Source organism: Podarcis tiliguerta (genome assembly GCF_965153285.1).
Source record: "Podarcis tiliguerta genome assembly, chromosome: 4".
NCBI lineage: Eukaryota > Metazoa > Chordata > Lepidosauria > Squamata > Lacertidae > Podarcis > Podarcis tiliguerta.
In genome coordinates, this window is record NC_139537.1 from 71,825,596 (window position 1) to 71,851,110 (window position 25,515).

Consider the following 25,515-nt stretch of genomic DNA (forward strand, 5'->3'; position numbering starts at 1 on the left):
GCAGGGGATGGGACTAGATAACCCTCCCGGTTCCTTCCATCACTACAACTCTATGACCCAAAGCGGCTTAGCTGTGTCCACGCACTGAGACGCGTATTATTTATTTCACTTAAATAAAAGCTGCCCTTCCCACTGCAGTTCCCCCTCCGACCAGAGGAGGCGCCTGCAACCGTGGGGGCGCCTCCCTCACTGCTAGGCGCACGTTCTTTTACGCTTCCGCGGCGCGCCGGGACAGAGGACGAACGGCGCCTGCGCGCGTCAGCGGCTGCCTGCTCCGTGGTGTCGTATTAGCCTCCCTCTCACCATATGTGCCCGGGCGCGTGTGGATGTGGCTGGCTGGGCCCTGCGCAAGGAAAAGGCGCCTGAAAGGCAGTTACGAGCGCAGCCATGGGCAAGAAGCAGAAAAGCAAGAGCGAGGAGAGGTAACTTGACGGGGGTTCATGGCCGAGGGAGGAGGGCCATGGGGAGGTCGTGGGGTTCCTCGCTCTTATTCCCGGCCGCTGAGGGAGTCAGGCTTCCCTGAGGGGACGTTTCCCCGCATTCCTCGGCGGGGTTCAGGGGAGCTCGTGGTTCTTCCAGGGCCTCGGCTTGGCTGGGCCCCTCGTCCCTTTCCCTGGAGGCGGAGGGCCGTGGTGGCTTGAGAGGGCCGGTGTCGCCCAGCGCCCTCGGGCGGGGGAACCTCCTCTCCGGCGGGCGCCCTTTGGGGACTCCAGCCCCTTCCTGCGCTGTCAGTCGCTAACTCGAGGCTTATGGACAGTCGCTATTTCCCGCAGTTATTTCGAGGTGCGCTCCCGTCTCCTGTTTTCCCTCCGCCGTAAAAATTCCCTTTTCTCGGGCAAGTTGCTTAATTAAACGCTACTCGACCCACCTCTGCTGCGAAGCCGGCGGAGAGGCCCAAGGTTTGCAAATGGAGGCTTGACTCAGCTGCACAGCCATCCGGAAAATCTGGTGCAGTGAGCGTGTTGGGCTCGCAGCTCCCGCAATTTCGTCTGGTGTGTCCGCGTTGTATTGGTGTCGGAGGTAATCGTGGCCAACTGCAGAGGAACCTCGACGGTGTTTTTTTTTTTGCAGTGCCCCAGGTGTTAATAGTTTTGCTGAGGAAGGCTCTTGTCCAAAAACGCCATTCCCGAATGGAGGAGCTTTGCGATACGCCAGTGTTAGGGGACAGGATCTTCTTGCAAGTTTAAAATACCCTAAATGAGCAAGCCCTGGCCAGATAAAGCTTTTATTCCCTTGGTTACAAATTTGTGGCTTTAGTTTTGAACCTCCTAGGTTTTTCAGACAGGTGGCCAAGGCAAATGCCCAGAGTTAATTTACTGCATTGTGAAAGAAAAAAATTGGGACAGGTTTGCATGGTGTGTATGGGAGTGTGATGGGAGAAGTTGAGAAAATGGGCGGGGCAGCTTAAAATTTGAAGGTAGGAAGTTGTGAAGTGCTTAATGTGCAAAAACAGACTGTAATGGAACAGCTTTTAAAAATAACTTATGGGTAACTTATGGGTAACTGGGTATTTGGCTCAGCCAATTTGATGCTTCATCCTGAGCAGTGTATACAATTAATTAATTACACTATAGATTCTGAAGTAAAGAAGGAAATTGGATGGAGATGACATTAGGAAGAAAATGAAATATGTGCAGTTTTTGCTTGTTTGTTGTACCTAAGGCTTTGCTCAGTTCTTGAAGAACATGAAATTATATGTATAATTTAGCATATGAAACTTTGCTGTCCAGTATGTTTTTGAAATAAAGTGCAAATGCCTAGTTTTTATGGAAACAGTAGCCACAAATATACCAAATTGATGGAGAATACAGGATGATGGCTACATTGCCTCCAGTATTGGAGGTAGTATGATCTGAATACCATCAGCTGGGGAGCATGAGTGGAAGATGGCTGGTGAGCTCAGGGGCTGCTTGTGGACTTTCCATACGTGGAGGAACTGGGGAGAGCGGGGGGTGGGAGGGAATCACCAGTGCTTCTGAAATGAATTTTATCAGGCAATAGTTTCTTTGAGGTCCCTTCCCTTCTCTATTAGTCATTCTGTTTTTATCCGCTACGGTTTTATGCCTTGAGCTGTAGCCTTTAAGATCCAAAAGGGTATGGAAGACAAAAGAGGGGTGTAGTGGAGCACTCAGTTAATTTTCTTTATTTAAGGCCATATGCTCTTATACTCCCCCCATGATAAATATAAATAAATAAAACAAGAGGATCACAGATAAGAAAACACATTTGATCTGAACATCTTTGTTTATGCTACAGTATAGATAAGAATTGAAACATCCTCCTATATTGGAATGCAGATCAGATAATCAGAAGCCATTAGTATAAAAAGTAGATAAACTTGCTAATTATTATTTTTTAAAAATATAATTTTTATAGCGTTTTTGTGGGTACATCTGGATCCATTGCTGTCACTTGAGGCTCAGGTGGCTTCAGTAGTGCAGAGTGTCTTCCATCAGCTTCAGCTGGTGACCCAGTTTGTGCCCCTATCTGGACAAGGATAACCTAACTTCTGTCATCTATGCTCTGGTAACCTCTAGGTTAGATTACTGCAATGCGTTATACGTAGGGCTGCTTGTGAAGATGGTTTGGAAACTCCAGCTGCAGCAGAATTGGTGGCCAGGCTGCCAACAAGGGCAAGATGGTTTGAGCATATTACACGAATCTTGACCCAACTGCACTGGCTGCCAATTCATTTCCGGGCCCAATTCAAAGTGCTGTTTTTGACCTATAAAGCCTTAAATGGTTCAGGACTGTAAAAACTCAAGGACTGCCAGGATGGATTTGATTTAAATCAAATCAATTTAAATCATGATTTAAATCACTTGTCAGTAAGACTTGATTTAAATCATTTTTTTACAGAAAAACTCATTCTTGGCTGGTATAATCTTAATATTTACAACTGGGAAGAAGGTCCTGGAACCAGTGAACTCTTATTAACTCTTATTAGTTGACTGGCAAGCACTTCAAGGTCTCGCAAAGGACTTACACATTCCAGTTACTATTTCCACCCCCACCTCTTTGGGTGGTGTAGTGGTTAAGAGCGGTGGACTCGTAATCTGGTGAACCGGGTTCGCGTCTCCGCTCCTCCACATGCAGCTGCTGGGTGACCTTGGGCTAGTCACACTTCTCTGAAGTCTCTCAGCCCCACTCACCTCACAGAATGTTGTTGTGGGGGAGGAAGGGAAAGGAGAATGTTAGCTGCTTTGAGACTCCTTCGGGTATTGATAAAGCGGGATATCAAATCCAAACTCCTCCTCCTCCTCTTCTTGTTCTTCTATATTCAGGTGCCTATTCTGTACAGTTAAGTGTTAGTGCAGTTGTTGGAACGCGGTGGGATTGGGAAGAGGTTGCCAGCCCTGAAATGCCTTCAGCTCTTGCCTCAAGTCTGAGTTGCACAGACATGCAACTGACATGCACAATTATTACACAAAGATCCTAAGACTTGTGGAATATTCTGCTCACAAGGTCACACTTCCATTTTCACTTCTTCACACTTAGCTACTTGTGCAGATCTATTCAACACCAAACAATCTATTCATTAAACCTCTTGAAATTTAGCATTTAAGAGGCAAGGGGTTGATTCTGTGTATATAAATTTGCAAAGGAACAATGGAATTAAGGTTTTTTCCTCAACTCTGTATGTTTATTTCATAAAAAAATTCCCGTGAAGAAAAGGCATGTTACCTCTGCAGACACAAATTCACACTTTTGAGAACTGCAAAAACAAGCATCTGTGATAATATCTTCTTGTTAGAAAAACTGCCCCAAATAATCTTACAGAAACCTCGGGAAGAGCATGACATTGTGAATGGATTAATGGAATTCATTTACCAAAAAATTTAAACATTGCATATAAAGCCTCGTGCTACATAATTAAAAACAAATGCTTATTTACTGATGAATAGCCTTTGGACTATAATGTAACTAAAACAGAAAACTATTTTTAGAAAGTTTTTTCCTCCAAAAGCATTTTATTTTTTAAAAATCCAATTTAAACAAAAAAAAATCTGATCTAAAAAAAAAAAAAAACCCAATTTCTGTAAAAAAAGTTTTTTAAAAAACAAAGATTGATTTTTATCCACCCTGAGGACTGCCTTTCCCCATATGAACCAATGCAGACCCTGCAGTCATCATCTGGGGCCTTTTCTGCAGTGGCTCACTGTTTGTGGAATGCTCTCTCCAAGGAGGCTCACTTGGCACCTTCATTACCTATCATTAGGTGCCAGGCAAAAGTGATTCTCTATAACCAGGCCTTTGGTTGATTAACATTTTATGGCCTTTTAAATATTTTTGGCAGGATATTGGTTTGTTTTTGTTTTGTTATGTATTATGTATTTTCATTTTGTATTTTTATGTTGTGAACCGCCCTGTAATCTTTGGATGAAAGGCAGTATACAAAGAATAATAATAATTAATAATGTGTTGGCCACTGCTTGGAGAGAATAATAATAATAATTTATTTTTTATACCCCGCCTGTCTGGCTGGGTTTCCCCAGCCACTCTGGGCGGCTCCCAACAGAATATTAAAAACACGACAAAACATGTTGATTTTGTGGCAAATAGTGTTCTGGTTGTTCCCACAATCTCTTTCTGTTGCATTTGCTGAGACAGTTTTCAGTTTTTGCAATATGTGGATAAAGATGGGGTCACATTAACGATGCTGGGAAGAAACAACTGACACAATAGAAGTTGTGCAGGTGTTGAATGTCTCATTTTGATATGGAGTGGGCCTTGCCGCTTCGAAGGAGATGCCAGTGTGGCCATTCCTGGAAAAACAAACCCAACTGATTTAACTGTCTGCCAGTCAGTTTCTAGTGCAGCCAAGGTGCTCCATTTAAAGCATTGTAGTTTTTTGCTCTAGATTAGTTAACCCATAACTCTCTTTCTCCTGACTGTGCCCATCATGTGCTCTGGCTTTGCCCATTGTCAGTATGCAGCTCTCAGCAGAGTATCCTCCAAGGAATCTGGCCCATGAGAGAAAAAAGGTTGCCTAATTCTTCTCTAATGACTTCCTGATAAGTCTGCTGCAGTGCTAAGTATATGAATGTGCCAGAATGTTGTGGCAACAATAGTTCGGTATATGCTGCATAATACTTTGGTATTGCAACAACTGCATTGGTCTGATGGGTGACCACAAGAGACAGAGCCTTCTTTGACTCAGTCAAAGCCTAACCTTCAGAACTTGCTTCCTAGAGAGACTTGCCTGGTTTCTCTTAAGTTTAAGGAGACAGGTCATGATAGCATTCTCTTAGTAGAGCCTTTGAGAGGACACAACAATATCTGGTTTTGATTTCACCTTATTTTGTGTTTGCTGTTGTACTATTTTTAATTTTGTTCTTGTTGCTTTGTTGAGCCCTGAGCTGCTTTGTGTTTTATATGGCCATATAGATATAGGCGATACATACGTTTCAAATAAATTAATGGTGTAGTAACTGCAGACAAAACCAGTAAGCCTGAACCAGTATACAGTACTGTCATGTAAACAGTACATTCCCCCCTTTAAATTATTAACATAATTTAAGTCCTAATCTACAGTTTATAATATGTTCAGTTTTCTGGCATCCATCAAGAGCAACAGTCAGTCTGTGTAGATTCTAGGAAACTGAAGATACACACAAATTGAAAGGCTTTTCATTTTTTTATCTGTTAGCAATCTTCTTACATGTATTTCCAGTCATGGACTATTTTCTTTTACATGATATAGAAAATGGAGGACGCTGAGTAGGCAGTGAGTTGGAGATTTTGTTGCAACAAGTTACTAAGGCCTTTGTGCTTACCCCCACCCCAGTCGGCTTGATGGATTCTTGGAGCTTTGAGTTACTGTGCAGCTTTTGAAAGTACTCCAGCACCAAGTACAACGTTTTCCTATTTTTTCTTCCATTCTGGACCTTAGAAAAGGGGATGGGGGAGACAAAACTTGTCCATTGCATAGGCCTTCTCTGAAATGTCCTAGTTCAGTTGGTTAAGAGCATGGTGCTGATAACGCCTAGGTCGTGGGTTTGATCCCTGCCTATTCCCATGTTGGGAATGTAATACTATGTTTGTGGAATTCCGTTTGGATTTTTCTTTTAAAAACAACACATACCTGGCATCCAATTTAAACAGGGTCTTTTATTTGCTGAACACAATTGAGTTAAAGTGTAACTCTGCCATTGACTGCTGTGTAATAAACCAACACAAAGTGTTAGTTATTACACGATGTTGCATCAGAACAGGAATTTACCCATAAATACGACGCTTCCCACTTTCCCTGACTCTTACAAAAGATAGAACAGTAAAAACAGATGTATGCCCAACTTGGAACAACAGCAGAGGGTCTCTTTCTACCTTGGAAGATATTTTCCTAACCTCACATTGTTCCATGGACAAGAAATACAACACACAGGGTCCAAAATTGTTGGAATTGTTATTCCAACATAATTTTTATATTCTTCGTGGGAGTCCTGTAGGCAGATAAGGGTCAATATATTTATTTGAACAAACATGATGGACGTTCTATCAACCACATTATAGTATCTCCTTCATTATTCACTTCTGAAGTGTTAGGATGAACAGAAAGTGACCGCTTTCCGGTATCAGTGACCACTATTCCCAGCCAGATGGACGAGGTATAATAAATATTTATTTATTTCTCGAATGCATACAAACAACCACATCTGCAAGAGTTTGTGGAGAAATGCAGGGTGTAAAAAGACTGAAATGATTTCACAGACTGAACAGCGATATTCAAAAGACACTATATAGTAACCATCTGACGAGCTTGCACCAACTTTTTATGAGAAAATCTCCATACCTTGATGTCTTCCAGCAAATTGCCACAGGACTCAGGCCTTATTTGATAACTATAGGGCTCATGTGGAAGCATATCTTTATTTGTTTTCTGGAAGGAAATAATGGCCTTTATCTCATTACAGAAGACTGTTTGCCATTCAGGTAGGTTTAATAAATCCTTACACATTGCTGGTACATGTGCCTTTATTGAGGTGCATTTCCAAGTGATGCTCACTTGGATGGTCGCTACAAGGTCCTGCATACAGACAGACTGTGTATTAGTGGTCAACGTCTGATGGAAGACATCACTCATTATCTGTTAGCCTGCCCCTTAAATAGAGACCCAGGATATCGCTTTCTGAAGCCTTTGTTCACGCAAGCAAGCAGATAACAACCCAGCAGAAATGGTTCAGCTTCTTTTGAGTGACAATAATAGCTTTGTAACACAGAGAGTGGCCCTCTGTGCGCTGGCCACAAAAAAGGGGAAAAGGAGTTAGATAAAATCGCTATATATTGCTGTGGTGATTGAGGCTTAATCTGAAATCAAGCTGGATTTGAATTGTTTTTTCTGGCAATTTCTCCCTCTTGCATCATGGATGCTGGTTTATATTATGGATACTGTATATGTTATGTGTTATTTTATTGCTACAAGTTTGTCATGGTGGCTAGAACAATAAACTTGTGAACTTCTACCACCACTACCACTAGATGTATGCTCTAGTGTGTTGTACATCCTTCTGTTTGTAAAAACAATGATTTAATGTCTAGTTTGCCTAAAGCTGAGACTTTCTGACTTGTCCTGTTCCCTGTCTGCTGTGGTGGTGGAAGACACTTCTTCAGGCTAAATTCCTCTGAAAGGGCATTCCCAATTTTCTGACTCAATAGCTTGCAACAGCATAGTATCCTTATAAGTACGAGAGCTAGCAACTCTTCACATTCTGGCTGGATAGAGGAAGGTGTTGTATCTATTTCCTTGCTTTGCTTGAAATAATTCTCATGATGCAGTGTGGTGCTAATTTTCTAATCTATTAATGTAAACTTATTTAGATGTTGTCAGTATTATGTTTTGAAGGTGTTGAAATTCTTACTGAACAAATAGTTTCATTATAGAGTGTGGTAGTTTCAGATAAATGGTATTTTCCTTAAACACCCCTTTTCCTGCAAGTTGCTTATGCTGTATTAATGGCTATTTGATAGTAGTTACTCACTCTGCTGTAATCTCATCAAACAGTACAAATTACTACTTAAATCTAGTTGGATATCTTTTTTACAATGCAAGTTTTTGATATTAAAATACTTAACATCCTCTTAATGTTAAGTATTTGTTTCGCTTTTTAGTAAAAGTTGTGGTTTTTTTTAAATTCTAGTGCCAAGGATGACATTGACCTTGATGCACTTGCAGCCGAAATAGAGGGTGCAGGTGCTGCCAAAGAACAAGAGCCTCAGAAGTCTAAGGCCAAGAAGAAAAAGGAAAAGAAGAAACCTGATTTTGAGTAAGTTTGCAAAATCTGTGTCTGGTAGCTCTAATCCAACAAAGATTGCAGGGAGTACAAAAGGAGGCTTCTTACTGTATGCTTATCCTAAACTGTTTAGACCAGTGGCCCCAATTGGCTAAGTACTGCAGACCCCTGTTTATCAAAAGCCAAGTCATGGACTCCCATCTTTTGAAAACTCTGTGGTAGTTTTTGTTATGTGAACAGTGCCACCATACCTTCCAACGTGTGCCGGCACAAAAGCGGGATGCACGTCTTCGGGCTGCAATCCGGTGCAAGTCATGTGACCTGCGCAAAGGCACAGTGCACAAAAATGTGTGTTTTGGGGTGCTGCAATCTTGCGTGAGATGTGTGTCTGGCTGCAACCTTGTGCATTTTGGGGCACCATGTTCTCACGTGAGAGCACGCCCCCCCCAAACAGGATGTCTTAGACAGTTGACAGGTATGTGCCGAGAACCCCTTGGGTGAGTTAAGCGGATCCCCAATTGGGAACCACTAATGTAGACAAATATGTTTTGCAGGTATATATTCCTGAAGAGTTCCCTCCAGGAGCCAAGCCCATGCTATAATATTGTTAGTAATAGTTTGAGTGAGTAGGTGGGGAGAAACACTTTCAGTGTTGATGCCCTGCCTCTACTGAGGGAAATACATGTATGGTATCAGGCTACTGATAAATGTATGTATCACCCAATTGAGCCACAGCATGGATTTGTCTGCTTGGCACCAGGAGGACAAAACTGCCTTACCCACCAATAGCCTGCTGGCAAGTTGGCCCACGCATTTCCTGCCGTTTGCTTTATGTGAAATGCCTTGGAGTAAGTAGTAAGAAGTATGCAAGAGAAATAACACCCTGCTCAAATACACATGAGCCTCTACTAGAATATAAAAGACAGAAAGGTGTGGAAATCCAGAAAACAAGGCAGCAGTACTATAGTCACTAGACTCATCCAGTTATTGAACCTAGATTATTTGTAAGTAAGCAATACTTGAAACATGTATAATTGTTCTTATTGTAGCGAAGATGATATTTCAAAAGAGTTGGAAGAGCTGTCTCTGGAGATGCAAGGAGGGAAAGCTGAGAGAGAACCAGTTGCAATAAAGGTAAGTGTCTTGGGGGGGGGTGCATTCAAAGTGTTGCACTACAGCTGAAAGCCCCAGCCAAAGCAAATTGTGAATTATTATTTTTTTTGAGGGTGAAGAGAAAGAAGCATTTGGTACAGTCCAGAGGAGAACTTATGCATTTGGAAAACTGCCTGTCATTGTGCAGGTCTCCTTTCAAAAAAAATAACATTAACTTCATACAAACATTCCACTAAAGAGCAGGTTCTATAAGGGCTGCATTGAGGAGTCATCTATGTATTTAAAAATAAATAAATCACAAGGTTATGTAACTGGCTTTCCAAAAGGCACTTGACACACATATATTTTTGTTCCCTAAAATCTGGTGATTTTTGTCATGAGTGTTTTTTGTAGTTTAATCTGCATCCAGAGAATCTGGTTGCTGCAAATGTATTATGCTCAAGTTCTGTAATATTCTTCTATTTTCCATTGGTAATGTTTTAACTTTAAAATGATTTATTTATTTATTTATTTATTTGCTAGACAGAGAATGACAGTGAAGAATTTAGCTGTTCAAAACAAGATAAAAAAAAGAAAGGAAAGAACAAAAGTTCCAACTTCGATGATGATGACAGTGAAGAAATGGAGGATAAGGAGAAAAAGTCCAAGAAGGCCCCCAGGCCCCCAAAGGAAGCTCCCTCTGGCAGTGATGATGACAATGATGACTTTGATGCATTGCTTAAGAAAAAGAAAGGAAAACCTCAAAAATCAAATAGGAAACAGGAGCTTTCCGAAGATGATGAAGTTATCATTATCAGGAAAAGCAAAGAGCGTACACAGGCTGCGTCATCTGGCGAGAGCGGTGATGAATTGGACGAAGGCTCGGAATCGAAAAAAGGGCAGAAGAAAAGCCAGAAGGCAAAACCAGCCACTGAGGCTGAAAGTGGTGATGAAGAGGTGGACTCTTCATTCAAAATAAAAACAGTGGCTCAGAAGAAGGCAGAGAAGAAAGAGCGCGAGAAAAAAAAGCGTGAAGAGGAAAAGGCCAAATTGAGGAAACAGAAGGAGAAAGAAGATCTGGAAGCCAATAAAGAACAGGCAAAGCAGAAGGAGGCTTCAAAGAAGGCTGAAAAAGGAACCACTTCAGATCTGGTATCAGAATCTGCCACTGTGGAAAAAGGAGAAGCTTCCGTAGTAGCAGAAGGTAGGTCATATTTGTGAGAATGTGAGGAACAAGTTTGTGTGGGAGTTTATAGGAATTTCAAGATGAATGCCAGAACACTTGAATCAGTTTCCTTGTTCACTAATTGGTGATCTTTTTTGTTTCACTTTAAGCTGGCTTCGTAATAGGAAAATTCATTGCTTGATTTTATTTGGAGACATCTAGAAGTCGTATTATGCCTTGAAAACACTAGCTGATTTGTGGCCCTGATTTTCTTGACTAATGTGATTCTAAAGCATTTTGCTGAATATAATTTATGCAGTACTTAATGCATGTGGTGAGCCACGCTTTTGAGTGGGGGCCCTTTTCATAAGTCCTCTGTGTTGAAAACTATATCATCGCTAGTACTTAGGAATTTCAGAAACTGCCAAGGACAGTCTGTTTGGGGAAGACCAAACATTGACGGCTCCTCCAGTCAGTCTGTTCTTTGCATTCATCTTGATTTGCTTGCACAAAACATATGTGGTGGTTAGCCTGTGTTTGGGCTTATTGAGGTCATTCGTCCTGGGTTAGTTATAAATGAGCATTCATCTTGATTTGCTTGTGGGGTGCTAACATGTCTTCCCATTAATCATTAGTATGTCCCACACATCTTCTCCTTCCCATCACTTTCCAAATGGCAAAAAGTCTGTTTCTTATTTTAAAGTGGATTTACTGTGCACTTCAGAGCACTTTAATACACTTTACACAAACATAAATTTCCAGTATGTGCTTGAATCCCTTCACAAAATTGTGACAGTCTGGGGGGACCCCGAGAGCCTAGAATGCATGCAGAGGGCTTTTCATTCTCCTAAAGGGTCAGTGGCACCCCTACATTTTGTCAATTTTCTCTTTAGTTTTCTTCGTTTTTAAATTCTGCAAATGTATAACTGACTTTCTTGCTTAGGTGATGACAATGAAGGAGAGAAAAAGAAGAAAGAGAAAGATAAAAAGAAAAAGAAAGGGGAGAAAGAAGAAAAAGAAAAAGAGAAGAAAAAAGGTCCAAGTAAGGCCACAGTTAAAGCAATGCAAGAAGCCTTGGCTAAGCTGAAAGAGGAAGAGGAAAGGGCAAAGAGGGAGGAAGAGGAACGGATAAAACGACTGGAGGAACTGGAAGCCAAGCGTCAAGAAGAGGTACTGCTTGTATTCATATAGAAAGGGGAAAGGATAATGGAGGCTCACACATGTATGCTTTTGACTTTGAAAGGAGATTGCAGCCCTGTTAAAGGGGAGCCTGCTGCCAAGGAATGGCTATTTTTATGCATTCTGGAAAGCATTGTGTATGAATATTTGCTTCTTTATAGGAACGCTTGGAGCAAGAAAGAAAGGAAAGGAAGAAACAAAAAGAAAAGGAGAGGAAAGAGCGATTGAAGAAGGAGGGGAAGCTTTTAACTAAATCTCAGAAAGAAGCTAGAGCCAGAGCAGAGGCTACTCTTAAACTACTGCAAGCTCAGGGTAAGGATTGCAATGCACACTAACCTCCTAACTACTTTTCTGCATGTAGACAAAAATGCTGTAGAGTCTTTGCCAGTTTTTGGAAGCTGAGGAGGAATTAAACAATGGGCTCTTATCTGAAATTTTGCTTTCGGCAGCTGGGGAAGAGAGTTAAACATGAGCAGGAGTCTTTATTTAGAAGTAAATGCAAACTCCAAACCACCCAATTTCAGGTGGTCCTATGAACCTGTCCTCTTTAGTAAGATACTAGCTTCCTGACACTGCAATCCTATGCACCCTTGGAGCTAACTTTTATTGAACTAAGTAGGACTGACTTCTGAATAAACATGCTTTGACTTAAGCTGCACATCGGTAAGTCATAACAACTGAAATATTTTAAAAGCACCCACCTTAGTAGAGCCCTTCAATGGAGGTGGACTGCAGAAAAAAATGGTTCATTTAAAAAAAATGATGTTGTTAGTTGACTTGTCTTGAGTGTCTTTGCAGAAGAGCTGACCTATGAAAGCTAATTAGGGTTTGAAACCATAATTATTTAGAAAGTATTATTTAGACTTAGTGTGGGAAACATCTTGCTCATTATCCTGTGACAAATTTCTTATCCCCTGCAAACAGTTTGAAGGCTTGGGAGCCCTCAGTTACTTCCCTTAACTCAATCAATTCCAAGGCTTGTTTGGGTCAAGATGTTCAAACATTTACCCAGTGTGTAATCAATGTCCCTGGTCAACAGCGAGGGATGATTCTAGTTCAACAACTTCTGGAGGGCACAATGTTAACTGCTCTACTTGAGATTACTGCATTGCAGGGGGTTGGACTAGATGACCCTAGGGGTCCCTTCCAACTCTATGATTCTATTATTCCCCTGCATTATCCTGTGTTCATTCACAAATCCAGCTGCAGGTCACCAAATGGATTGCATTTCAGTGTTACATTAAATTTTAGTAATAATAAAAATAAATGCTTTTGTTGCTACTTGGCAGGTGTTGAGGTGCCATCCAAAGATTCTGTGCCAAAGAAAAGGCCAATATATGAAGACAAAAAGAAAAAGAAGCAACAGCAGCAGGAAAACAAAGAAGGTAAGAATATTGTTTCTGCAGTACTTTTAAAAATAAAGATTAAAAATGGCAAACATAATGTCAGCCCTTCCTGTCTACTATGTTTTGAAGCACCCTCCCCTTTATGGTATCACAGAAAAAACTGGTATTCCTGTGTATCTTTGGGGCTGCATATTTAAAAGCCAGTGGAATTCTTGACTGACTTTTAAAAAAAGAATTTGTATCAAGAACCCTGAATTTTCTCTAATCAGACTTTGTTAACAAGACTTTACAGACCGAATTCCCCAAAACTTCATGTTAGACTGGCAGTGATTGGTTCTTTTCTCAGTATTGTATACACTGAAGACTGGGAGGAATTGTATGCTAGTAAGAGTCAAGAGGCCTTTAATTACAGTGTATTTATTTTGAGAGATGAATTTTGCAGGACCAGTAATGTACTTACAGTTGCAGCAGTTTTGTTCTGGGCAAATACAACACATCTTTGTGGTTGGCCTTCTCACTACAGCAAAGCTGTAGTAATTTTCTCTTGTAATTTTAGAAATTATAGAGTTGACTTCCCCAACTGAAGAAGCTGTAGAACCAGTTACACCAGTAAAAGAAGAGATCATTCTTCCAGCAAATCCAGGTCAGTATTAAATCAGGTATTCCATGTTGCTTTTATCTAAAGCAGTAATTCCCAAACTTTCCCCTTGCTCATGGACCAGTTGAAAATCCTGAGAGTTGTAGCAAGCCACTTAATGATTCCCCCCGCCCCCATGTTGTAGAAATTGTAAAGCACTGAGCTAGAGGCCACATGATTTAAATTTATATTTTATTTATTTATTTAGAGCATTTGAACCCCACATTTCAGCCAAAATGGCTCTCTGGGTGGCTTACATACTACTAATTAAAACAAGAGGCCCTGCCTTCAGGCTTACAGTCGAAAAAGCACAGCAGGCAAGAGAAATGGGACAGGTAGGGGAGAGGAAAAAAGCAAGCTCATTCACCAGTTCTTAAATAGTAGCTCTTACAATGACCAGCAGCCATAGAAACAGTTCAGAGGCAGAGAGTTGCCTGATGGAACTGGTGTTTTGGCTGATTGGATGAGCCCTGTGTCCCATCTCCCACTGAGGCTACATGATGAAATGATGCTACTAGGTGACAGTAGGCCCATATAATTAAAATCACAATAAAACATTATTTAATTTAAAACACCAACAATGAATATACAATTAGATATCAATATAAATATTTCATGTGGCATATGTGCCATCTCTTCTCTTCTCTTCAACCACAAATCCACGGACAGGCTGTGTAACCACATACCACCTGAATGAAGCTTGTTGGCCTTTGGTGGTACCCAGACCACAGTTTGAGAATCCTTGATCCTAAAGCATAGAACCAGACTTCTAAAAATAATAATAATAATTCTTTTTCTTAAACCTAATGTCAGGCCAGTTAAACCAGCTTTGGGAGCCAACTTTGAGGGTCAGGGGCACCATCTGGGCCACGCCCTCAATATTCCACAGTGACATGCTCACGTCACACATGCAAGTTGCATGTCATGCGTGTGACACATCAGCACGTTGTGTGGCATGTGTGCTGGCCCCCTAAATCATGAGGGGCAAGTTGGCACGTCTGTTGAGGGTACTCGGTGTTTATATTAAGCCAATGACAGAACATCTGGCTAATTCAAGTAGCTGTCCAGCCCCATACCTCCTCTGTAAACATATTATCCTAAAATAATAATAAAACCTATTATGAAACCAGTTGCTTTTTAGTTTCAGAAGAAAGGGAGGAAGAGGAGCCTGAAGATACAGGATTAGATGACTGGGAAGCCATGGTCAGCGACGAAGAGAGAGAGAAGGGTAAGTGTCTTTTGGAAAAGCAATAGACCACCACCTAGGCCTGAGACCTCTGCTTCTTTTTGTTCAAAGCATAGCACTTCTCTCACAGAGTTGAAATGAGTGAACAAGCACAATATGTACATACTTCGGCTCCACTAAGTCCTTTAAACTGTTGTGTGATCCGCTTGGTTATTGGGTTTACAGGGTTTTCAGCCACTATCTCTGTAGTGCCCCATGCGCTAAAAAAGATGAAGTGCATGGTCCTATCAGTCAGCCAATAAAAATAAGTTTGAAACCAACCTTCCTTGTTCGTTTAATCAGCGGTTCTCAACCTGTGGGTCCCCAGATGTTGTTGGACTACAACTCCCATCATCCCTGAGCTCTGGCCTTGCTAGCTAGGGGTAATGGGAGTTGTAGTTCAACAACATCTAGGGACCCACAGGTTGAGACAGGCCGGTTTAAATGAATTCACTTAGCAGTATGACTGTGGACAAGGAGGACTTGGGGAAAAGTTGGGTCAAAAGCTTACCATGTTTATGTTTTGAACAATAAATTCTTCAGTGTGTGTGTGTGTGTGTGTGTGTGTGTGTGTGTGTATATATATATATATATATATATATATATAGTCAATAATGGGGTAAGCCACAGTTTCACTTTTTGAAACACCTATACCTCCCTTATTGATTTTGCCGGTCAAGGGAAATAGGACTGCAATTCAGTGCAGGTCTGTCTGTGTTTGCATTGTAATATGTGGAAATGCAGTTCTGTACACAGGTAGCTGTATCAGAACAGAACCAGGTAGAAGTAGCCTTTTCAAATTCGCATCCCCTGTCATCAGAGAGAAAAACTGTCCGCATTGAAGTCAAGGAGCAAATTGATGTGGACGACGATGGAGATGGAGACGGTGATGACGAAGAAGATGAGAGTGAAGAGTATGAAGACGGAGAAAGTGAAGGAAGTGAAGGTGAAGAAGATGAGAAGACTTCAGATGAAAGGGAATCTGAGCCTCAAGCTGCTGGAAAACAATCTGCAGAGAAAAAGCTAAGTAAAGAACTAAGCTCTGATTCAGAAGATGATTCGGATGATGATCGCACTAAAGAAGAACGTTCCTATGATAAAGCTAAACGGCGAATTGAGGTATTGGTCACAATCTTTCTCATGTAGTTAATACGATTCGTTCTGAACAAAAGATGCTCCCTTTATTGCTCTCTCTCTCTCTCTCTTGCTTACTTCATGTTCCTTTGAAACCTTTTCCATACCTTTGCTTCTTTGGTGAGGATACACAATCTTGCACAAATTGTTAAGAAGAAGGAAGCGTTTACTGCTGAAAGCAAATGTCAAAATTGTGGAACTTTGTAGCTTCTGTTGAGTTTCCAGGGTGCACCTTTGCCCAGATAAATTGCACCCACTAGTTTATCATGTATTTTTTTAGAATAGGCTTCATTAGGTTGTCCAATATGTAATCTTCCTCAAGTCTGTGGCCACATTGGCTAGAGACCATGGGACAGGCTACATGTAGCTACTTTGCTTCTATAACATTAGACAGGGTCAAATTACCCAGTTGTGTATATGGCCATATGGAAATAAAACCAGGTGTCCCAGTAAACCAAGGCTGCTGTTAAGAGCTTCTGTTGGGAACTGGCAAAAGCAGATTTCCATGGTTTTTTCCACCGTGACCTTGAGGATTCTAAGTTTCAGCCTAGGACTACTGCCTTTTGGTGTAGATGTCCTGCAATCAGGTAAACTGTAAATGTCTGCTTAATGTGCTAACTAGGAACAAGTATTTAGCTGGAAACAGTGTTTTAATGCTTTTTTCTCTGTTTACAATTATATGTTTGAGTTAGGGGTAAGGACTCTTCGGCATAATTTTGAACGCTCAAAATTGAGTTGCTTTCCTGTTTAACTGTCTTCATTTCTTTTTCCTTTTGACTTTAGTTGACATTGTTTGCTCTTAATTCTAGAAACGTCGTATTGAAAACAGTAAAAATGTGAATACTGAGATACTACGAGCACCTGTTATTTGTGTACTTGGACATGTAGATACAGGGAAGACTAAAATTCTAGATAAGGTAAGGCGCAGGTGGGTTTCACAAAATTGCAAGCTTTCTGCTAGTTAGCTAACAATTTAACTGCCTGCTTCTACTTAAGCCTGAAATTTTGTAGTAACTTGGGACCGCTTAAAATTGCTTGATGCAAAACTGTCACCCGTGCCCTTTCAAAGCATATATTAATCAGCTCATCCAAGTCGTCATTCTTGCTCCCCCCCCCAATTATTCTGCTTTTTTTTGTTTCATGCAGCTCCGCCATACCCATGTACAAGACAGCGAAGCGGGAGGCATCACTCAGCAGATTGGTGCAACTAATGTCCCCCTTGAGGCCATTAATGAACAAGCAAAGATGGTGAAGACTGTAAGTAAGATCTTTCTCAGAACTCCGTTGATGTGCTTTGAGAAGGAACCATTGAATTATATTATTTCTAGCGACCTCTCCTTTTCTCCACATCTCTTGTTGGAAGCTGGCGCAGTTTGAGTTTACGTTTGTTTGTCCTTTATTTAGAATGGACCTTTTTTGGCTGAAAACATCTACATTTGCAACATCAGTGCCTTAAAGTTGAGGTTCATGGTTGGCTACTTTGTTGCCCATCATTCTTGTGAGCTGGAGTTGCCTCCTATGTTAGTGGGGGCTTCTCAGATCCATAGCTATTTAGAAAGGCAGTAGGTTTCAGATATTATCTTGCCTCCTGTGCTCACATACTGTTGTGCCACAAGTCTAGTTAGAAAGCTCAAATGGGGGCAAGGCCTTGTCCTCCTATGCCAGGCATGGTCAAACTTGGCCTTCCAGATGTTTTGGGACTACAACTTCCATCATCCTTAGCTAACAGGACCAGTGGTCAGGGATGATGAGAATTGTAGTCCCAAAACATCTGGAGAGCCAAGTTTGGCTATGCCTGTGCTATGCTATTTCCATTGCAGCACCTTGCACTGAAAGCTGTTAGCCTCTGCTCTAGAAGAGGAGCTGCATCAAGTTAATGAAAACTTAATGATGCAAGTTTTTTTTTTTTAAGTACTATGATTATGTAGATTGTGGATGGATTTCTTACATAGATTATGTAAGAAACCATGGCTAAAGTTCAAAATTATTGCTTAGGATATATACACTATCAAAACTTTGGTTTGCATAAGTTTCAAGGTAGCCAATATTTCGTAATGTTAGTTTGACAGAGAGACGGTCAAGATTCCAGGAATGCTGATCATTGATACTCCAGGACATGAGTCTTTCAGGTAAGTTTGCAATATTTATATCTGGGAGTTTACCATATAATGTTTGAATACATCTGTACAAGTAGAAATTAGTTAGATAACGTTCTGTGTGCCTTTCGTTTTCATTTCTAATAGTTTTGCTAAACACTTCTACAGGATAGAATTTGCTTCAGAACAGCTACCTGTTCCTGGCAATTCTCTCTATCTTTTGCCCTTACTTATTGAGTGTACCTTTCCTCCTCAATGTTGCAGCAATCTCCGAAATCGAGGAAGCTCACTATGTGATATTGCAATTCTTGTAGTTGATATCATGCATGGTTTGGAGCCCCAGACCATTGAATCCATAAACCTGCTGAAGTCTAAAAAATGCCCATTTATTGTGGCACTCAACAAGGTAAGATGACTTTTACAGTCTTACTGATTCTGCCATAAGATCGTAAGAAGAACCCTGCTAGATCTGTCCAAAGGCCTAGCTAGTCCAGCCTCTTACTTTCAACAGTGGCAAACTAGATGCCTCTGGGAAGTCCCCAGGCAGGACATGAATGCAATATACCACTCCTTCTGCTGTTCCCCAGCAACTGTTGCTCAGGCTAATGTTCAGGCATCGGGCCTAATGGCCATTTCCAAATGCCTTTTTGGGGTTTTTTAAAAATGTGTGTGTCTTTTACTATTTAAAAATATTTATGCCAATTGAGTGCTAAATGTTTGTTCTATCAAGGGACTCTCCTTCAGGAGCAAATCCTGTTAAGTCTGCTTGCTTTGCAAGTTTATCCTTGAATTTTAGAAAGGGAAGAGCTTTCATCCTCACTTCACTCCTGTTGTGAAGCTTGCCACTTGAAAATACTGTATTGAAAATAATGTTTTTTAGGGGCAGAGGTCTCCCACCCTTCAAATCTTGCAGCTAGGATGCATAGGAACCTAGAGGTTATTGTGTAATGTTTTATTGCGTTTTTATGTATGTCAGAAGTCACTCAGTGTCTGGGGTAACCCAGTCAGATGGGCAGGATATAAATAATAAAATTATTATGTAATTGTTTCCAGGCATGAGAGTTTCATTGAAATTACCCATCTTGAATAGCATTTCCATGACTTCCAATGGATGGATCTGATTCACATTGACATTTCTTTGCTTGGAAAGAGCAGCTTTCTTCATTTAAAAAAGAGGGGAACCCTGTATGTGCAAGGAAGCTGTGCATTTAGGGGCAGATGGCTCTCTGGGGTGATATGACTCCTCTAGATACTTCATAAATGTTTATTTTGTCTCTTATTTTTATCTGTAAGTCACCTTGAGTCCCTGGCAGGGAAAAAGGTGAGGTAGAAATAATAATGACATTTGCTTGTAGATTCCCTACAGTTGCTGTTGACTTGCATGGCTCCTACTGAGTAGCATAACATTCATTCATTCAATCAATCAATCAATCAATCAATGACAGAGACATTTCTGGTTCTGATTCTGATCTGATTTTCAAGATCGATAGGTTATATGACTGGAAAAAGAGTCCCGACACAGATGTAGCTGCCACTTTGAAGAAGCAGAAAAAAAACACAAAGGACGAATTTGAGGAACGTGCAAAAGCTATCATAGTGGAGTTTGCACAGCAGGTCAGCTGAATTACTATCATTGCTTCTGTTAGTATTTAAAATGTATTTTGGTAGTGGGGAGTCATGCAAAGGCTCCCAAAATTTTGCTGCTGCCTTATTAGCCAACCAAAAATGTATTGACTCTCCCAAGACCATCTGTTGTGCCTCACAAATGTGGCATGAGGTTAGCAGAATATCATCTTCTCTTTTTTCCAGCTCTATGCTTGGAGCTGGAGAGAAGGATTCTCCTCCAAGCTTCTTTCTGGAGATGAGAGACTGAAGCATGTGCTTTTACATTGGCACCTGCTGGAGGGTACCTATTGGGTGCAGAGGCAAGTCCACGTTTCTTACCCTCTATCTCCAGGAGGAGAAGGTGGTCTTTTGCCTTCTCTTCTTCTGCACCTGAGGGGGCACTTGGAGGAACTGTCCAGAGCAGAGGCAAGCTGATATGCTTCCATCTCCCCACTCCTGCCCAGAGATAAAGGATTGTTATGGCTCTCCGTTTAAGCGTGGCAAGCACAGAGCCCAAACAAATCTTAGACTCTGGAGCTAGGGAGGGAGCAGGGCAAATCACACATCCCATATCGCTCCTGAGTTTGGAGGAAAGATTGGATTCCTCTCACTTGTCAAGGACTGGCTTTCCTCTCTCAAATTGGCAGCATCTGGTGTGTGTGTGGGGGGAGTGAGGTGGTTTCACCCTGATTATATGTGGTTGGAGAAAAATATTGGTCAGTAAGGAAGGGTTTCAGGGAGAAGATGAATTTTGAGAGGGGATTTGAAGAAAGAGAGGTAGCTGCATCATGTATTATGTGTTCTGGAAGCGGGTTCAGGGTATTTTTATATAGATGCTACCTGGTGTTTATACTCTTTCTCATACAGTATAGTATTTATTTAAAAAATTCTAATAGAAGTTTGATATTTGGTCTAATAGTGTTCAGTGTTTTCCTGCCCTTTTATTTGTACCAGATTCCTATCACACCTTTCTATACTAACTTCTTTGCCTCTTGCTCCTTCCCCTAATGCTGTGCTTGTGGTTTTAGGGCCTGAATGCTGCCTTGTACTATGAAAATAAAGATCCCCGCACATTTGTCTCTCTGGTTCCTACCTCTGCTCACACTGGGGATGGCATGGGAAGTCTGATAGCTCTTCTTGTTGAATTGACGCAAAACATGTTAAACAAGAGACTGGCACACTGTGAAGAGCTGAGAGCCCAAGTTATGGAGGTAATTTGATATGCATCTTTGGATTGAAAGGAAACATTCTTTTTGTTGCATGTGGATAACCGGCAGCCCATGGGCAGCAGATGAAACCCTCAGAGCCCTTTCATGCATCTGGCACAGGTGCCCATGTTGCAACCCTGCCACCAAATTTACATTTGGTCTCCTCCCTGCCTGAGCAGGCAAAGAAGAGAGCTTTATGAGTGTAGGAGTGTACACCTTGCAGAAGCCTTTCCTGCCAGGAGGGGGAAGGAAACAGACAGCAGGGAGAGAAGAGCGCTTCTGTGGGGTTGGAGAAGCAAAGCAGACAGAGTTTATGTAAATTGGGAGTCTGAGATCTGGGGCAGCGGGGTGGGGAGTCGGCGGAGATTTTTTTTCTTCCTAGGAGAAAAGTTGTTTGACTCACTGTCATCTAAAGCGAGGAGATGAAAGGCAGGTTACTGAGAAAATCAACTAAGGAGGAAAATTCAAAAGATAATTTTTGGGAGCATGATGTGTGTGCCTGTTCAAGGCTGTCTGCTTGTGGCCTTTGGAGAGAAATGATTTGACTGCCTTCTGTCTCTTAGGTCAAAGCACTTCCTGGTATGGGTACCACAATAGATGTCATTTTGATTAATGGCCGCTTGAGAGAAGGCGATACCATTATAGTTCCTGGAGTAGAAGGTCCCATCGTAACGCAGATAAGAGGCCTTCTGTTACCTCCACCTATGAAAGAACTTCGAGTGAAGGTAGGCAAGCAGCGTGTGGAAACACATTCTCAAATTAACTACTGATGCCTAACGCTATTCAGCAGAAATGCTTGGCAGTTCACGCTCTCCCTCACCTTTCTGGAAAATAATACAAAATAACACTATTGTTTCTTCATAGAAATTGCCCTTTGCAGGATCAGGACCATTGAAGGGAGGTGGAGCTTTTGTGTTCAATGGCCTCCTGTTGTTTTATCCATTTTTAGTCATGTGGTTTGCCAGTGTACTGCTGTTAGCAAAAATAATACCCTTAAATTCTGAGGGCAGAATAAGGCATGCAAATTGAGAGTATATACACAACTGTTGTAATGTTGTAGGCCTTTTGAGTTTGTGGTATGATATTTATATGAATATAAAATATGTAATTTAATACAAAACCATTCTCATAGCAATACACTCCATATATTTTTGCTTTAATGGTCATATCTAAGTGCAGCATTGTAATATTTTTTCTGCCACAACTTAAAGCTTTTTTCGGGCCTTGAGCTTTTGAAGCTATGATCCACAAATCTGAAGCTGGAAATAATATCTGAGATATAAGCTATACAGAGTTACATTGTACATCTTTATCTCTCCTTAGAATCAGTATGAAAAACACAAAGAAGTTGCTGCTGCTCAAGGAGTGAAGATTCTTGGAAAGGATTTGGAGAAAACATTGGCTGGTTTACCTCTGCTTGTAGCTTACAAAGAAGATGAAATTCCGGTTCTTAAGGTTAGGCATACATGATCTCTCTCAGAATGGAAATAGCTAGGAAATCTCAGTGTGAGATTAGGCTGCATGAGGACTATGCTGCTTGGAGCTTCATCATCAGAATAACAACTTTTTCAAGGGGAGAAGTCAGACTTTTATTTCCAGGTAGAAGAAAGCATACCTCTTTGATTCAAAGAGTAAAAGTAAAATAAGCCAGTAATAGGGAAAATCCGGACAGAAACGTTGTTGAGCCAGCTTTAGTTTATGAACATGCAGGCAGGGTCATGCCTTATGAGAAGTAATGATTGTTCTTAATAGACGGAATACCTGTGTTTTGAAAAGTAGATTGCTATAAGGTACATGCTGCTCCATCTTCTTGGGTAAGCTATTAACTATTCAGGTTCTACGTAGAATTAAAAAACTTGTATACCTCAGATGCGATTCTGCATCCTTTAGAATCGTGCAAGAATTAAACTGGAATCCGTGCTGAACTTTTAGGTATTGCAGCATGCTCTTGCAGGCCGTGAACATGCATGTTTAAAATTATCTGCTTTCAAACTCACCAAAGCTACTTGAATTCATTTACTGTACTTCTGGAGTTTCCCCACTTGCTTCTGACCATCTGTTCTTTCCTGGGACACAGTGATAACTACTAAGCGTGGGCGGTGAACTGCTCCAGGGATTGAGAGGGATGACTTGGAGTTTGATTTGTGGCATTTCTGTCTAAACCTTTTTTGCAGTGATGTGGTAGGCTTAGCTGTTAAGGGTTTGCTTCATATACTGCCACTTTAAGGCATGAAGAAAGCTTTAACTTCCAGTGCTGTGATCCACAGATCTGAAGCTATAAATCATGTTTGAGATATAAGCTATACATAGTTATATTGCACATTGTGCCACATAGGGCTGATGAAGATACTGGGATTCTACTTGTACTGTCCAGATGATCTGTGAAACTTGACAAGCTAAGATAAGTGAGATCTCTTAAGATGTGCTATTTTTTTACATTAAAAGGATGAATTAATACACGAATTGAAACAAACGCTGAATGCCATAAAGTTAGAAGAGAAAGGTGTTTATGTGCAGGCATCTACTCTGGGTTCTTTGGAAGCCTTACTTGAATTTCTGAAAACATCAGAAGTGCCAGTAAGTATCCAATTTTCTACTTTACGGTCTTAAATTGCTGTGCTCTGAATTGGAGCATATTACGGAATTGAAAACAGAGATTAATTGGACTTTCCCTCCCATTTCCTGACAGTATGCTGGAATTAATATAGGCCCTGTCCATAGAAAGGATGTTATGAAGGCATCGGTTATGTTGGAACATGATCCTCAGTATGTAGCTTTTTAAAATATACATTACTGTTACTATTTGTATAATCAAATTCCTGTCCTCTTCCTCATCAACCTTATATTTTGTCTCCTAGGTATGCAGTAATCTTGGCATTTGATGTGAGGATTGAACGAGATGCTCAGGAAATGGCTGATAGTTTAGGAGTTAGAATCTTTAGTGCAGAAATTATTTATCACTTATTTGATGCTTTCACAAAGTATAGACAAGACTATAAAAAACAGAAGCAGGAAGAATTCAAGTAAGTAGCATTCTTGTGTTTATTTTTTGCTATGTTGCAAATGTACGTGAAGATTATGAGAAGGGCTTGTTAGTATCTGAAACTGAAGAATTTTCAAAGTCATTTTCTGAGCTACTTTTTTAAAAGCTAGGGACCAACTGTATATAGGACAGGATTCAAAGAACTATGCATGGAGTTTCTGTACGCCTACTAGTGCTTAGAAAGGAGCAGTTTGGCATGTTGTAAGGAACTGCAGCTGGCAAAAAAGTGAGGAAAACCACCAGGGAGGTCTGTCAATGATATAAGTACTTGAACATATACATTAAGTTATTAAGATCTCTAATGCAAGAAAAATTAAAATTCTGAACCGTAAGAAAGAAATAGCATTTTACCCTGGGTGTTTTGGTATACAATTTGAGTAAATAAATACCAGACTTTTCCGTGTATAAGACGAGCTTTTTTTACTGTAAAATAATGTTCAAAAATGGGGGGCGTCTTATACACGGATAGTGCGTGGGGGGCGGGGCGGGTGATTGGTAGCAGCCACGATCAGGAGCTTGTCAGCTGTGATTGGCGGTTGCGTAAAGTGCTGCTTTGGATTGGCTGGTGCTGCGGAAATTTGGCGGGTGATTGGTTGCTGCGGCAAGTGTTGCTCTGGATTTGCTGCTGCTTCGGCGATTGAGCGTGCGTTTCCCATCTGCTGTTTGTGATGGTGCAGAGGCATGAGTTCGGCAACGCAAGTGATTGTCAGCTTTTGTAATTTGGGTTAGTGGTTTTCGGCATCCCCCCCCGAGAAAAGCTCAACAACTCTGGGCCATCTCCCCCCATTTTCTTAAATTTGAGTCCCCAAAAATAGGGGCATCTTATTCGCTGGAGTTGTGTCAGAAGTTTTTTGCTGGCTCACTCAGCTGTGTGAGGGACAAGTGATCTTGTTACAGCTAGTTGCTGTGTGTTGTAACTTGGGCTACTAACTCCAGCACCAGGTGCCCACATGCTCCTAAAACTATTATTGTTCACTCATCTACTGCAATCCAGGTCTTGTTGATCATTAAAAAAGATTCCTGCTCATGACTAGCTATACTATGACAAAGATGCACATCCCACTGAAAACAATAGAGTACCAATACAGTGGTTCCTCTGGTTACGAACTTAGTTCATTCTAGAGGTACGTTCTTAACCTGAAACCATTCTTAACCTGAGGTACCACTTTAGCTAATGGGGCCTCTCGATGCCACCGGTGCGCGATTTCTGTTCTCATCCTGAGGTAAAGTTCTTAACCTGAGGTACTACTTCGGGGTTAGCGGAGTCTGTAACCCAAAGTGTTTGTAACCTGAGGTTTTTGTAACCCAAGGTACGCATTACTGAGATGTGCATTGGTTGTGCAATTGGATCCACTTCCCAGTCCAGCAAAAAGTATACACATAGACTCCTGCTGGATAGCTCAGTTGGTCAGAGCATGGTGCTGATAACTCCAAGGTTGCAGGTTTGATCCCCTTATGGGATGGCTGCATATTCCTGCATGGCAGGGGGTTGGACTAGATGACCCTCAGGAACTCTTCTAACTCCATGAGTCTGATTTATGTATGGAGCTTTTT

At 41.2% G+C, this 25,515-nt stretch overlaps 1 protein-coding gene across 1 annotated transcript in view; it reads left to right on the forward strand.

The window, feature by feature from the left end:
• Positions 1-239: 239 nt before the first annotated feature.
• The window catches only part of EIF5B (eukaryotic translation initiation factor 5B), a 30,218-nt gene continuing 4,942 nt past the window's right edge, over positions 240-25,515 (forward strand). Inside the window, exons 1-21 of the mRNA XM_083437613.1 lie at positions 240-422; positions 8,139-8,264; positions 9,281-9,365; positions 9,867-10,527; positions 11,432-11,658; positions 11,829-11,979; positions 12,957-13,052; positions 13,570-13,656; positions 14,792-14,878; positions 15,696-15,994; positions 16,819-16,926; positions 17,156-17,266; positions 18,071-18,138; positions 18,370-18,511; positions 19,588-19,719; positions 20,739-20,921; positions 21,482-21,643; positions 22,242-22,373; positions 23,364-23,495; positions 23,608-23,684; positions 23,777-23,941. Of these exons, the coding sequence (XP_083293739.1) occupies positions 388-422; positions 8,139-8,264; positions 9,281-9,365; positions 9,867-10,527; positions 11,432-11,658; positions 11,829-11,979; positions 12,957-13,052; positions 13,570-13,656; positions 14,792-14,878; positions 15,696-15,994; positions 16,819-16,926; positions 17,156-17,266; positions 18,071-18,138; positions 18,370-18,511; positions 19,588-19,719; positions 20,739-20,921; positions 21,482-21,643; positions 22,242-22,373; positions 23,364-23,495; positions 23,608-23,684; positions 23,777-23,941 (3,266 nt within the window). The 5' untranslated portion in view covers positions 240-387. The remainder of the gene's footprint in view (positions 423-8,138; positions 8,265-9,280; positions 9,366-9,866; positions 10,528-11,431; positions 11,659-11,828; positions 11,980-12,956; positions 13,053-13,569; positions 13,657-14,791; positions 14,879-15,695; positions 15,995-16,818; positions 16,927-17,155; positions 17,267-18,070; positions 18,139-18,369; positions 18,512-19,587; positions 19,720-20,738; positions 20,922-21,481; positions 21,644-22,241; positions 22,374-23,363; positions 23,496-23,607; positions 23,685-23,776; positions 23,942-25,515) is intronic.